At 39.3% G+C, this 15,353-nt stretch overlaps 1 protein-coding gene and 1 long non-coding RNA gene across 2 annotated transcripts in view; one reads left to right on the forward strand and one right to left on the reverse strand.

Moving 5' to 3' along the window:
• Positions 1-306: 306 nt before the first annotated feature.
• The window catches only part of HORMAD1 (HORMA domain containing 1), a 29,986-nt gene continuing 14,939 nt past the window's right edge, over positions 307-15,353 (reverse strand). Inside the window, exons 9-14 of the mRNA XM_074980813.1 lie at positions 14,929-15,185; positions 12,704-12,770; positions 8,523-8,599; positions 4,385-4,468; positions 3,159-3,257; positions 307-1,515 (exon numbers count right to left, since the gene is read on the reverse strand). Coding sequence (XP_074836914.1) covers positions 1,435-1,515; positions 3,159-3,257; positions 4,385-4,468; positions 8,523-8,599; positions 12,704-12,770; positions 14,929-15,185 — 665 coding nt within the window. The 3' untranslated portion in view covers positions 307-1,434. The remainder of the gene's footprint in view (positions 1,516-3,158; positions 3,258-4,384; positions 4,469-8,522; positions 8,600-12,703; positions 12,771-14,928; positions 15,186-15,353) is intronic.
• On the forward strand, positions 8,704-12,413 carry LOC142003671 (uncharacterized). The gene is made up of 3 exons (XR_012642869.1): positions 8,704-9,782; positions 10,899-10,934; positions 11,859-12,413. It is a non-coding gene; the product is annotated as an uncharacterized LOC142003671 (long non-coding RNA).

Genomic DNA, 15,353 nt, shown 5'->3' on the forward strand with positions numbered 1-15,353 from the left:
ATAGGAGAACAGGAAAGAAAGCACAGGAGGGTATCTGTCTAGTTTTGTCCCTGTTTCTTTCAGAATCCAATTGTAGAAATCATATTACATCATTCTATATTATTTTGCAAAATCTGTGAAACAATATTTGTACTTATGTTGTCCATTACATTGTTCTCAAATACATTCAGAGCCTGTGATTTTTCCTCTCAATATAAAAACTAAACCACACTGTGTAAGTAGGCTATTTGTTCTTCAACAATAAATATTTTATTTGAGCCATGAAACAGGCAGAGACTAAAACAATCACGACACACCAAGTGGAGCTACTCAGCCTTTATGAACTTTTCATTGCAAAAGTCAATAATCTACTTGAATCAAATTTATGGATTATATTTTAAAAACATACCCTAGCAAATTATTAAACAACATTGTTTTCATTAGGAAGTAGAACAATACAATATTGTTAGTTTAAAAGTTAAAATTCAAGGAAGGAATATTTAGCTATTCACCTCTAATCTTCAAACAGCAGTTGTTACCTGTATTTATAAAAAACATTATTTCAGCAAATTTAAAGTTACAAAAATTAATTTTTTTGGAAAATCTGCAATGATACTGTTTCTGACAGCTGCAATTAATCATTGCACATACATAAAACCTTAGCTATCTAGTTTTCAGATATTTAGTTACAGTCTGTTACAATTTGTAATACTGTACATGGCACAGCTGCCTTGCACACAAAACTTTATAACAAAATTTAGCTGTTTGTATGTCTTGCATCAGAGCTACACAGGAATTCCTGCATTTCAGTCTAAAATTAGGAACCAAAAAGGTGAATGCTGTTCTTTTTCTCTTTTAAGCTTCAGTAAGGTGCCAGTGGTATAAATGAACACAATCAGGCCACCTGGTTTGCTCCTGAGAGGTAACAGTATTGGTATATAAAATGACTACCCAACTTTCTTAACCCCATTTCCTGTCATGTAATTCTACAAAAACTGAAAATTTTCATGAGACTTTAGTTTTCATATTCAGTCTCACTGTGTGTTCTGAGCAAGAAATTCTTAAGCTTCTGAATATGGTACAGGAACAAACGTCAATGAAAACTTTACACAGTTCAGTTCCAAAGGTGTATACTGAACCACCATTATGATTTCAGCAAAATCTCTAAAAGAAAGATGTTATTGATGTCATTTGCTAAAAATTTTCTTCCTTAAAAAGTTTTTCTCAGATCAGATGAATGGATGTACAGTGGAATACAGTCTCCTTTAAAAAATAACTTTCAATTTGCAAAAAGTGAGGCCTCCCTTGACAGAATTTTTCCTGTGTATAAATCCTGTGTTTTGACTGCATATGTAAACAAAAAACTCTTATATTATCTCTAATGTTAATTATGTTAATAACAAATTCAAACTCTACTGGAAAGAATTCTACATATAAACAGCAGGGAAGTGATATTTAAAACGGCTCCTTTGGTTCACTAAATTTTCTCCTTTTTGGCAATGCATCTTGACTAGAAGAGAGCTCATACTGATGAACCTACCAAGAGAAAATACAAACTGAATTACATGTCCCTGTATTTTCTAAACTAGGGCTCTTTCAGTTGTGTTAGGTATTTTAGCATGAAAAAAGAACTTTATAACAAGAATCAACAATATTAAGAAGCTGTGCAAGGAATATCCAATCCTTACAAGAACATTTGTGCCTAGGGCTACATCTACAGTACAAGAATATGTCAACAGAGGAAGACAGGTATCAGAGAGGTAGTCTGTAGCTTCGAGAACAACAAGAAGTCTTGTGGCACCTTACAGACTAACAGATATTTTGGAGCATAAGCTTTTGTGGTCAAAGACCCACTTCATCAGATGCATGAGTGGGGGGTGGTTTCAGAGGGATATTTAAAGAGCGGGGTCCAAAAAAAAGGGAGGGCCAGAGCTGACAAGGTCTATTCAGCAAGGTGGAAATGGAAATGTGTTGGAAGATATCTTCTGACAAAACTTCTGTCAACAGATCACAGCCACACACGAAAGCAGATTGCTCTGTTGAGCCACTCTGTCAACAGAGAGCAGCCAGACTGCCCAGCCACCCTCTCAACAGAATGGCCAACAGAAGCACAGCAGACAGGACCAAGCATCCACACAGCTTTTTTTGTCAATGGATTCTGTTGTGAAAGGTGTTCTGCCTCATGGAGGAGAGGCAGAAGGCTGTTGACAGTATGTTGACAGAACACATTTTTAGTGTGGACACTGAGTTTTTTCCACAAAACTGAGGTTTTGCAAAAAAAAAAACAAAAAACTCTAGTGTAGACACAGCTTAGGATTGCAAAGCTTTGGGATAATATTTTGATAGTAACCAATTAAAATGCAAGAACTTTCTCTTGCAATATTGAAAGGGGGTTAAACAATATTTATGATCTAAGAACAAAGTCTCCCTTGTGTTGCTGCAAATAAAATGTTCTCAGAAGTTCCACTTTAACATAAAAGCTAATGCTAAGTATGTAATGCACATCACCAACCTTCTAAGACACAGGGTTTGATTCTTCTCACACTTACATTGGTTTTCAATCACTTCATTGGAGTTACTTCTGGTTTTAGAGTAAAACCAGAATTTGGCCCTTCGTCTTTACTTAATTTGAGCTATTTCTTATCTTAATGATGTTTGCATATTTCTAACCTTAAATAGTAATAATAATGCTCGGTTTATTTTCACAGACAAATATAGAAATAGTAAACTATGTAAACTACCCTATCGCCTTTTATTCTGTACACCACTGTTTCCCAAAGGGTGCTATGCATACTACTGGTCGTATGCAAAAGGATTTCAAGGGATATATGGCAGGAAATAAATTACTAAAAATCAGGAGATAATAACTGGGATGGCACTGGCAGAGGGGGTAAGCCAGTAAGGCCAAAGTCCAGAAAGAGGTTAGCGAATGTTTTACGTTTGGGAAACACTGCTGTACACTAAATAACAAATGTACTAAATGAGCTTTTGGGGCTGGGATTAAAGGATGCTATTTAAAACTGGTACAGTGTTAAACAGTATCTTGAAACATAACCAAACCTGTTTTATATTATGTCTTTTATTTTCCATTTAGAAATATGGAATACTTGCCACAAAATGTACAAAAAATAATAACAAATCCTTTTGTTTTCTAATCTGCATGCAACTTTAAAACTTACAAGAGTTTCAGACTCAGACCAATTTCTCTTCTGGGCTTGTTTACAACACTTAGTTACTAAAAGATTTTTGCAGTGTTCCTGAGCCTGATTTTCACCAACCTTTATAGAAAGAAATTAACTATTAGTTTTAGAAGAAGACTGCAAACAGCTATAAAGCAGTACATTTTGAACGTTATTGCTATTCCCTAACCTGTGTTAAAAATTAATGAAGAGTTTTTTTCAGACTTGGGTCACAGAAGGCATGATTCTTCTCTGCCATGACATGTAATTTCCTCTCGAATGTAAATGATGAAGGCTATTTCTTTATCTACTCTGACTGCCAGCATTTCTCCCAGAACTCTTATGAGGAAAAGTAATCCATATACAAGGGTTATTCAGAGGACCAAGGGTGAAGGCATGCTTAGGTACACAGTGCACACTGTGGAAAGCATTTCTATACCAGCACCATGCAGGCCTGAGCAGAAAGCTGCAAGGGACTCCTGCCAGTAAAAGGGCCAAATAATCCATGTTTGTATGGATCAAGTACCACCTTAAATCTTACAAACAGGTGCAGAGGGCTAAGGATACTATTTTAGCCTCAAAGCCCAAAGCCAGAGAGAGAGAGAGGAGGGGCACAGGGACCAAAGAGAAGTCTTCTAAGATGTTCCTGGGTTGAGACTGGCTTGAAGTTTTCACCCCAAACAACTTCTGTTCCATTTGTATAAAGCTCAAATTCTCAGCCACCATATAGGTGGAGCTGATTTCAAAAAATTAGCAACCACATTTAAATATCAATAAGCAATAATGAATTTTTCAACATATGTACAAAACACATTTGTGATTAGAATTCTGACCCCATATTTTATAAGAAATCTGGAACAATACGCTGGATTAAGTTCTCTCCTAACCTAGGCCCATTGCAGTACATGGAATTAGGCTGGCAGACATGGCCAAGCAAAGAATACAAATAAATTCTCATGCAGCCCTCTGCAATTACACAATTAAAAACCAAAAATTAAGTTATTTTTAGAAACAGACATTTACTTTTTGACATTAGGAATACAAATTTTTCATATGCCTAAAATAAAAAGAACTACAAAAATCTGAAGTGAATCCTGGTCTCAGAGACATCAATGGGCGTTCCCTTTAACTTCCATGGGACCAGAATTTCAATCCTGAACTGTAAATTGTATTTAAGCACACTGTTACGTATTGTTATGTACTGTTGATAAAAAAAGGATACCGACTGTATTGATATGAAATACTTTTCCACTTCTTGTCCTGCCCTCTGACACGTCAAGCTCAGATGCCTTATTTGCTAACTGATCAACCTAAAATGGAAAATAAGCATTATTCCAAATAAGAATCCTCTTAGAATTGAGAAGCATCTTAGGGCACACAAGACTCAGCCATTCAAAATGCCAAGTGCTTATCTAGCTCAAATTCCTCAGTCCATCATAGTACTTAAGCATGTGTTTAACTTTAACCACGAATGGCCCCATTGAAGGCATGGGCACAAGTCCTATAGTGAATCAGTGCTTCTATTATTTTTAAATATAATACAGTAGGGCCTCAACATTCGCAAACCTAAGGTTTGTGAATTCAATTATTTGCGAGTGGCCGTGAGCAGCCACTTCCCCAGGGCTCCAGGCGGGAGTGTCAGCAGCTGCAGCTTCCCTGGGGCTTCAGGCAGGAGCGCTGGCAGCTGCTGCTTCCCCATGGCCCTGGGCAGGAGTGCCAGCAGCCACCACTTCTGCAGGGCCCCAGGCAGCAGCACTGGTGGCTGCTACTTCCCTGGGGCTCCAGGAAGGGCATACCGGCGGCCACGGCTTCCCCAGGGCCCCGGGCAGGGAGCGCCAGCAGCTGTGGCTTCCCAAGGGCTCCAAGCAGGAGCACTAGCAGATGCTGCTTCCCTGGGGCCCCGGGCAGGAGTGCTGGCAGCCGCCGCTTCCCCCAGGACCCCAGGCAAGAGCGCGGCAGCCGCCACTTCTGCCAGAGTCCCAGGCAGGAGTGCTGGCAGCTGCCACTTCCCTGGGGCTCCAGGCAGGAGCACTGGCAGCTGCCACTTCCCCCAGGCCTCTGGGTAGGACCACTGTCAGCCTGGGAGCTATTTGCAAAATTCAACATTTGCAAGGGTTCTCAACATGGAACCCTTGTAAACACTGAGACCGTACTTTGTCATTGGCTATTTCCAAAGGATCAATCTGCATTTGAGCCTCAGGGATTGGTAACAGAAATACCTCTATATTTACATGCTACTATTCTCAGGCTACGTCTACACTTGCATTCCTCTTTTGAAAGAGGAATACAAATGAGGGAAATTTAAAATGCAAAGGAGGCGCTGATTTACATATCTTGTGATTCATTTGCATAATCATTTTTCGGACGAGATTGTATCAAAAGGAAGTGTAGACGGGGCTCATTTTAAAATAAACCCCATTTTCGAAAGAGCCCTGTCTACACTGTTTTCTTCCTTTAGAAAGCATCTCTTCCAAAAAGACTGTGAAAATGAAGCATGAGAGATGTAAATCAGTGCCTCATTTGCATTTTCAATTTCCTTCATTTGCATTCCTCTTTCAAAAGCGGAATGCAAGTATAGGGGTAACCTGAGTGAGAGGTAGCTATGTAGTCTGTATTTTCACAAAACAAAAAAGCAGTCCTGTAGCGCACTAAAGACTAACAAAATAATTCATTAGGTGATAAGCTTTCATGGGACATACCCACTTCTTCAGATCTGGAAAGTTCTGATAAATGAAAACTGAGAGAAAGAGAATTTAACAGAAAGGTAAGGAAAAAATGAAATAAAAACTGGTGAATCAGCTAGATAGGACAGAAGGAGGGTAACAGAAAGTGCAGTAAAATATTTACTGCAAGTGTCTCTTAAAAGGGCTGCCTGGGATCACTACAAATATCAAAGATGGGGAAACTGTCCTTGTAATATGTAAGATAACTGGTATCTTGGTTGAGTCCGAGGTGTGAAGTATTGAACTTGAGAATGAACTCCAATTCAGATGTCTTCCTTTGTAATCTGATGTTAAAGTCTCTATGGTTTAGAATGCCCACTTTTAAGTTTTCAATACTATGACCAGCTAGATTGAAATGCTCACTGAGAAGTTTATATGTATTCAGATTCCTAATGTCTGATTTGTGTCCATTCATTCTTCGACAAAGTGACTGTCCAGTTTGCCCAGTATACATAGCAGAGGGGCACTGCTGGCACATGATGCCATTTATCACATTGGTGGAAGTGGAAACTGACATCGTTAAGTGCAGTGATGGTGTCTCCTGTGTAAATATGTGGACAGAGTTGGCAATGGGGTGTGTTGCAAGGGAAAGTTCTAGGATTAATATTTCTGTGGTGTGGCGTGTGGTTGCTAGTGTGAATTTTCCAGAGGTTTGGTGATTGTCTATAAGAAAAGACAGGTCTGTCACTCAGAGCCTGTGAGAGTATAGCATTGATTACAGTGAGAGACTGTGCCACACACTTTCTAAGAAACTGAGAAATCTCCTCATCAGTATCCTGTACAAAAAGCAGGAGAGGATCAGGAATGACCTCTCTGACCTTGAAAGTCTCACCAATAAACAAACTTCCATACAAGATGCCACACTGTGGGACTTTAATAATACAAAACTAAATATCTATAATACACACTTCTACTCCCTACAAAAAAGAAAGGACAATAAACTATTTAAACTACTTCATACCATAGGATACTACAATCGCAACAATCTCAACTCACTGGATAATATTGTTAACCTTTCCAGCTACAGACTTAGCCCAGCAGACCAGTCAGTCCTATCCTGGGGAATTTCTGCCACACCTCCCCCACAACCTTGATACAACCTTGTGGTAACCTCAAAACCTTTTTTCACTGTCTCAGTCTAAGGGATTATTTCCAACGCACCAATGAACATCAAGTTGACCCCCTCGATCCCCCATATCTATTCTATTTGGACTCACCCCAGTGATCATAGTGACAGTCTGGATTTCTATATTCAGTGCTTCCACAACTGTGCACAGGCTGACATTGTGTGCAAACAACATCAAGTGACACACAATCTCAGCCATGGTCTGTCCTGCAAAAGCTCATCACCTAATAAATCATTGTATTAGTCTTTAAAGTGCTACAGGACTGCTTTTTTTTTTCTCCCTAACTCTCAGTGTTGTTTTCAGTAACTGCAATATGAATGATCATTGTTACAATACTCAGATTTACCCTTGGCTTCCATCAATATTTAAAATCAGAATTAAATGGCTATTATGGATGTCACATAACTTTATGAAAAGAAAGACAAATAAAATAAAAAAATTGTCAGATGGTTCTAAGTAGTTGTTGACTGGGGGTCCTAACCTGCAGAATCCTTTTCATAGTATTTCCTTGTGTCCATCTCCTTATACAGGTTGCACCTCCCTAGTCTTGGGATCTCAGTGTTTGCAAAGGAAGGATTTTGCTGGACCAGGGGAGGTTACCGTCCCCAGCCCCTGGATGCCCTCTGTCTCGCTGGCTGGGGCTCGTCACGGCAGCCAGCATGCAACTTCAGCATTCCAGCCCGAGGGGCAGCCAGAGAAAGCTGGTGCTCTGGCCCCATTCCCCATGGGACTGCTGGGGAAGCTGGCACTCTCGCCTGTTCCCCACAGGACTGCTGGGGGAAGCCAGCACTCCAGCCCCAGTCCCTGCGGAGCTGATGGGGAAAACTGCTGCTCTGGCTCTAGTCCCCTGCCAGATGAGGGATGTTACCAGATCAGAGAGTACTCGTTTTAGGACATGCAACCTGTATAAAGAGTTTGAGGATGTTACACTGAAAGCAGAATACCAATGAACTTATATATGTTTTATAATTAAATTCCATTACACCATTTTTGCAATGTGGCCAAGTTGGACCTTTTGCTTAGTAAGACAGACCTGAACTCAGTCACAAATACTTTAGTTTTTAAAGATTTGACTACTGCAGTTTTTATTAGCAAATAGAACCAATATGTAGGTTTGCCAGCCTTTAAAAAGGAAGTTTCAAAAAGGTTTATAATTAATGATGCTTTATAAGGATAGCACTCCATTCCTTTTCTACTTATATCACTCAGTCTTTTAGAACTTTTTAAAATGAAAAAAACAACTATTTACTGTTTTTGACTGAATTTTATAACTTTAAATATTTTAGTCATATTTTATTGTAAAACATCTTGTTTAGAACAAAATGGACACATCTTGTTCTTGATAGTTATACCTATAGCATACAACAACTTCATGTATATATTCTCCATACATTAAAAAATTGCTCAAGAAGTCTCAAAATTCAAAATGTTAGTTTGAGTAACAAAGAAACTTCACAAAAATCCTGGAAAAAGTATTTTAAGAGTAAGATTGGAAGAGAATATAGCATTTATACCTGAAAATTAGACACAGGTTTATTCTGGATTTCTTCAGACCTTGTAAGTTCATTTTCTTCACAAGTTAAACTTAATTCTGTGAAAGTTTTGTTAAAATAAGTTCTGGTGTTAACTTAACTGCATTTTTTTACATTTTTATTTTTACATATCATGGTGCTAGACATCTAATAAATGTGACAATAAAACTGACAGGCTATCCAGACACTTTAAAAAGGCTCTATTCACCCATCTCTGCATGCAAGTAACTATTAACGTTAGTGGGAATTACTGTGTCTCATACTTTTAGCACACTGAACCACATTCTTATTTACATGAACTCCTTTAAATTAACAAGTGCTGTAAAGAGACATTAGTATAAAAGAGAATCAGGCCCAATATACCCTGTTATTCCTAACAGGCATGTAAAAAGTTATGTATAGGTAAGTAAGAGAGGGTTACTCACCTTGTGCAGTAACTGAGTTGCTTCGAGATGGGTGTTCCAATTAAGGTGTTTATGATGCCTCTGCACTTATAGTCAGAAGTTTATAACAGCAGTTCTCCAGGGCAGCATGCATGCACAGTACACATCTCATGTGTCTGCAAGCCACTACCCTGCAACACGCCATCAACCATCCCTGAATTTCTTCTCTACCCTGGACAAGTATTGATCTGAAGCAGAGTGGAGGAGGGAGAGTCGTGGAGCACCCTCACAGACACCCAACTCGAACCTCAGTTACTGCCAAGGTGAGTAACCCTCTCTTCTTCTTCAAGGAGCGTCCCTGTGGGTGCTCCACTTAAGGTGACTTTGGAGCAGTAGGATTTTCCTGGAGGCAGGGCTTCAGTGTTGTTTTGTCTGTAATGCTCAGGATGGACTGGCCAAATCTGGTGGCCTGTACTGCATAATGGTCTATGGCATATAGTGCTTTGTAAATATATGGACAGATGTACAATTAGCTACTTTACATATGTCCTTTAGTTGAACATTATTGAGGAAAGCACAAGACGCCACTTGTGCTTTTGTGGAGTGTATTCAAATTATGCTTGGTGTTGGGAGATTGTTGAGTTTGTAGCACAGTCTTATATGCTGTGTGATACATTTAGATAGTCTTTGTTTGGAAACTGGTTGCCCCCTGTTGATCTCTCCATCGTGGAGAGAAAGAGTCATGAAGACTGTCTAAAAGCCCTTGTCCTTTGCAGGTGGAAGGAGAGGGCTCTGTGGACATCAAGTGTATACAATGCTGCCCATCTAGACTCTGAGTGTGATTTTGGGTAGAACATGGGTGAGTATATTTGCTGGTTGAGATGGAAAAGAGAATTTGGTAAGAATTTGGGATGTGGCCCGATGATTACTTTGTCCTTTTGGAAGATCATGAATAGAGGGTCTGCCATAAGGGTCACTAGTTCTCCAACTCTTCTGGCTGATACAACTGCCTTGAGGAAGGCCACCTTCATGGACAGGTGTAATAAAGATCATGTGCCCAGTGGCTGGAATGGTTTCCTTATGAGTGTGTGCAGTACCATGTTTAGGACTCACATCAGTGTGGACTGGTGTATTGGTGGGTAAGTATTATGATGAACTTTTTCATGATAGGGTGTGCAAATAGTGAATGTCCATCTATTTGGTTGTATTTAGCTGAAAGTTCTGCTAAATGGACCTTTATGGTTGCATTAGCAAGACCCTGACGTTAAGATGTACTAGGTAATCAAAAAGTACTGGCAGTTGTGTTGAACGTGGAGGGAGTGCATGAGCTATGCATCACGCCTGGAATCTATGCCATTTTAGGTCAGGTGTCTTTCTAGTACTAGGCTTGTGGCTATTAATGAGAAATCATTGCGCTTCCATTGAACATTGTAGTTCCAGAGTCATCAGCCTTGAAGGAGAGATGTTTGGAGGTGCACAAGCTCAATGTGTGGGTGGCACATCACCCTGTGTCTTGCTCTAGCCTCACAGATAGGTAAAGCTATATTGTTGACTAGTGAGGCCTGGAGGACATTGGTGATCTTATTGTCTCGTCTTCCACTCATTTGAACAGGTTGTTAGCTGTGGGTGGAGGGGAAGGCGGTGGGGGGGTGGCATTAATGTTTCCTCAGGTGAAGAGGAGGAAATTCTGGATGGTAGTCCCATGTCTTGTTCCTGAGGCTCAGCCGCATGCTCATCCTCCTGTTCCTCATATTGGAAAGGGAAGGTTGTGCAGACTCCAACCTTGGGCGTTTCAATGTGGGCTGCATTTGTTTCTGACATTGTCCCCAAGGCTCCCAAAAAGGCCATGTTGTCTATATAGTCATAGGGGACAACCAGGGGAATGGCTGCCATTGCTGTGGTGGTTGTTGTGGCTGTTTGCACAAGAAGTGTCTTGGTAAATGCAGTACATGTTATATCTCTTCTTCCTCATCAGGTGAGAAGTGTACCTTGGAATTGAAGATGAAGGAAGGTAGGCACTGATCTAGTGGGGGTGTCATTGATATTGAAGAGTCACAGTTTCCCAGGTACCAAGGCCAGAGCCAGGTCTGTGTGTGCTGTTAGCAGCAGCGGCACCACAAACGCCAGTACTCGAGTGCAAACCACAGATTGCAGGGTTGTTCTTAGTGTGGACATTGTCAGTACACCAAGGTGGTAGTTATTGACATGTAGTCTTCGGTTCCTATGGTGTTGATGATGGAACATGCTTCTTTGGCTGCATACTGGTGGCAGGAGAAGGCTTAGCAGTTGCCTTCTCCCCTCAGAACATCAGTGCCTTCAATGTTCCCAGCACCTCATGGTCCAGTGCAGCTGATGCCAACAGTATTAGGGCTGATTTCCTGCCAGGAGAAAGCTTCTTTTTTGCCCATTCTCTCTCTGAGGTGAAGACTGCAACTTGAGTTTCATTGGCTGCTTGGTTTTAGCTGTCCATTGCTTCAATGCTGCTGTTGGGGACACCTGTACTGGGGAAGGCCTGGTCTCCAGGTGAGGCTGGTCTCAAAGATTTCTCCATGAGATGGAGCTTAAGTTGTAGGTCCCTTGCCTTGAATGATCTGGCTGAGAGCTTTTTACAACGTGGGCACTTCTGAGGAACATGTGCCTCACCTAGACACCATCAGATACTGAGACTGAGAGTTTGCATGTAGAGCATCTCTTAAATCCTGATGAGCCTGGCATAGCTGTGTTTCTTGCATTGTTCAAGGAAAAAGATCTTTTTAAAAATGCAACGAGGGATGGCAAAAAGAAAGAAAAACAGCTGTGTGCCTGAGGGCACCAGCCAGAAAGATAACTTAGAGAAAATCAAAGATTTTTTTTTTAAGAGGACAAGGAGGATAAATGTGGATGAAAGACCCAGGACTAATAGCTAACTAACTTTGGAATATTAAACTATTTATAGTTAAAAGAGAGAGCTGCTGAAGTTCCAACCTCAGCCAAGGGGATGCAGAGAAAACTGACGGACAGCTGACAGCACACGGTGGGTAATGGCTCACAGACACATGAAAGATGCGTGCCGTGTATGAGCACCATTCCAGGGAACTGCTGCTACAAACTTCCAACTATATGCACATGGACACTGTAAATACCTTAAGCAGAACACTCACTGGGACACTCCTATAAGAAGAATATAGAGTTATATAAAATGCTGTTAGAATCTGAGAGCTTAATTTTGCAGACATGTAACTCATTGACATAGTCCTTACCAACAGTCCCAGTGAATTTACTCACATTAGTAAGGACTGAGAAATTCAATTGTTACAGATCAGGTTCAGGCATTAGTTGCAGTCAGACTGCTGAAAACTAATGGCCAGATCTGACAAGTTTCTGCTGACCTGATTTGATGATTAAAAGGTTAGGGCTATATCTGCTCCTATCTCCTGAAATGTAAGGAGTATTTTGTTCCTATGCTATATGCTAAGAATTCTGCATCACAAGTTTGAAATCACACATTGTTTGTTTTGCTTCTGTAATGTTTTGGGGGTGGGGGGGAGTGAGGGAGAGGGCTAGGGACTTCATGTATGTTTGTAAATAAACAAGAATATATCTAGAAAATCCCTCGCTCTATCATCAATTTCTCCTCCTTATGAAAACAACATTATAGGGCTCTGAACTTTGGCTATCCTGTGGATCAAAAGGGATAACATTATTAAATTGAGCACAGTACTCATATGTGTTACATACACTACTTCTCATTTCAGTAACTTAGGAACCAGGTGGCAAGAGCTTCAAATGTATATTTATTACCTGCACCTTTTGCTGATGTATTTGTATTTTTCTGAATTTCCATTTTATTATCTGCAACAAAATCTTCCTATGTAAAAAGAGAAAAGAAAGAAAATACTTCACAAAATTTTTACTGGATTCTCAATACAAATAATCATATAAAACTGTTAAACTGAACTGATTTGACCCTAAGATGCTAGGAGGAGCCCTTGTCTTTGATCAAGACATTGTGTAATTTTTAAACACAAAAATCTTAATTTAGTGATAAGGATACCCACAATCCTAAAAGCATGTAAATAGGAAGTTAAGGGAAAGTTTCTTATATTCCTCACCACTTTTATTTTGCTCATGAAACTGCCAATAACACACACCAACACTACATGAGATATTTGCTTTCATTTCCACCCAGTATTTACCTATCTTAAAACTTTTATTGCAACCTTTTACACTTCAGTATCAACAGCTGGGCACGTGTGATTGTAATACATTCTATACCTGTGGGAAGTTAATCTGCCTCCTTGGTTTTTTTTTTTTTTTTTGTTTTTTTTTTTAAGATTGCTGTCAAATAAAAACGCTGCTGCAACTTTAAATATGGCACAATTATTTTCCCATAAAAATACTTTAGTCCACGTTCTGGATTACAAATAATAATTCCTCACATTTAGGACCCAATCTTGCAAATGGTTATGAATGTGAGTACTCTTTCATGTGACTAGTCCCATTAAGTTAATTTATAGTAATCATTTGCATGACATCATTAGGTAAAGGGCCCAAATTCTGCATCAGAGCATAAATCTTCCGAATGATGATATTTGCTCTTTTAGGCTGCGTCTACGCTATCAAGGTCTTTTGGAAAATAAGGCCCTTTTTCAAAAGAACACATGCAGTGTTCACCCACAAAATGCATTCTTTCAATCTGAATCAAAAGAATGCAGCTCTTCTGGAAGCCCTCTTTCGCTCCCAGATCAGGAAGACCACCTCCTTTCGAAAGCTTCTTTCAAAAAAGAGCATGTGCGGATGCGCCGCAGGCCCTTTTTTCAAAGGACTAGTCCTCATGGCACTGGATTTTTTGATCCATCACCCATTCTTTCAAAAGACCAAGGGCTGTGTGGACTCTCTCGAAAGACCAGTCTGATCTTTCAACCCACTTTTTTGTGTGTGGATGCACTCTTTTGAAAGCAGATCTTCTGGTAGAGATCTTCCAGAAGACCATCTTTCAAAAGATAGCTTAAGTGTAGATGGAGCCTTAGGGTATGTCTACAAAACATGTTGAAATAAACTATTCCAGAATAGCTATTGGCTATTTCGAAATATGGCATCTACACACAGAGCCTATTTTGCAACAGAGCCATTGGACACACTATGGCTTATTTCAAAATAGGCTCTGTTCCCTGTCTATACAGCCCTCATTTCAAAATAGCTGTTTTGAAATAGGCACTATTCCTTGTATAATGAGGTTAACCAAGTTTGAAATAAACCAACTGCTATTCAAAATTAGATGCTAGGATAGGATAGTTATTTCAAAATAACAACTGTTATTTTGAAATAACTGCTGTGTAGACCTACCCATGGTGTCTGTAAATGTGATGTTGAAATAATTTCCTACGTTTCTGTTAAGAATGGCCTAGATAGCAAGGAAATCCGAAGTTAGACACTTATATCTCTCACCTACTACTAAGATGCTACCCAAAATTTACCAATGTTACCAGATTTAGGTTATAAAATGAAGAATAACTTGTTCAAATAAAATATTTTGTAGAGATGATTTAGGATACATAATGTAACTGAGTTGAAATTTGTCCAGAACATCAGGACTATCATGTACTCTCTTTCATTTTATGAAACACTGGAGTTCATTCTCAAATTTGACACTTTTCACCTCAGTCTCAACAAAGATATCAATTACCTTAAGCATTACAAGAACAGTTTCCCCACCGTTGGTATTCATAGTGATTTCATGGGATTTCAAACGAAAGACACTGCAGCCCATCAGCACCATTTTATCACACTAGTTCAATATATAACTCTATTGAAAATAAACTGTTTGAGCCGTAAAATTGAGAAGAGAAAAAAAAAAACTAAAGAACTATATGTAATTTTATCTGACTATCTTTGGCAACTGAATGTTTCATGAAAACTTTGTAATAGAAGACAATATAAATGGTTAATGACCCTTTTCAAGAGAGTTCAAATGGTAAAAAATATTTTTAGATATAAATAGCACGTAGCAATCTCAGAGTCCTTACGTTTATTTGCTGGTCTTGTTCTTCTGGATCATCTTGGTCCAGTCTGACTAATTGCGTAGGTACCTTACAGTCTCCTTGCTTTAACAAATTTTTATCAATATTTTCCATTCGTTCTCTCTCGGTTGTCACTTTAACTTTCAGCATATGAAAAGGGGTTGGCACCTCACCTACATTTAGATACATAGGCTCTCCCTCAAATATCATTGTGTCACAATCACCCTCTTTAAAACCAGGAGGCTGGTAATCAGGTGGTGTAACTGGCGAAAAAAATAAAATGAAATATGCTATAATTTGATTGTGTGTTCTTAATCTTGTAAAAAAATTAAATAACTCTTTTGGAGTAATACTCTATTCAATTTATTTCATAATTAGCTTGTGCTAAATAAAAACCTATTTTACTACACAACAGAAAAACTCTGATTGAA

This window comes from Carettochelys insculpta, chromosome 30 (assembly GCF_033958435.1).
Source record: "Carettochelys insculpta isolate YL-2023 chromosome 30, ASM3395843v1, whole genome shotgun sequence".
NCBI lineage: Eukaryota > Metazoa > Chordata > Testudines > Carettochelyidae > Carettochelys > Carettochelys insculpta.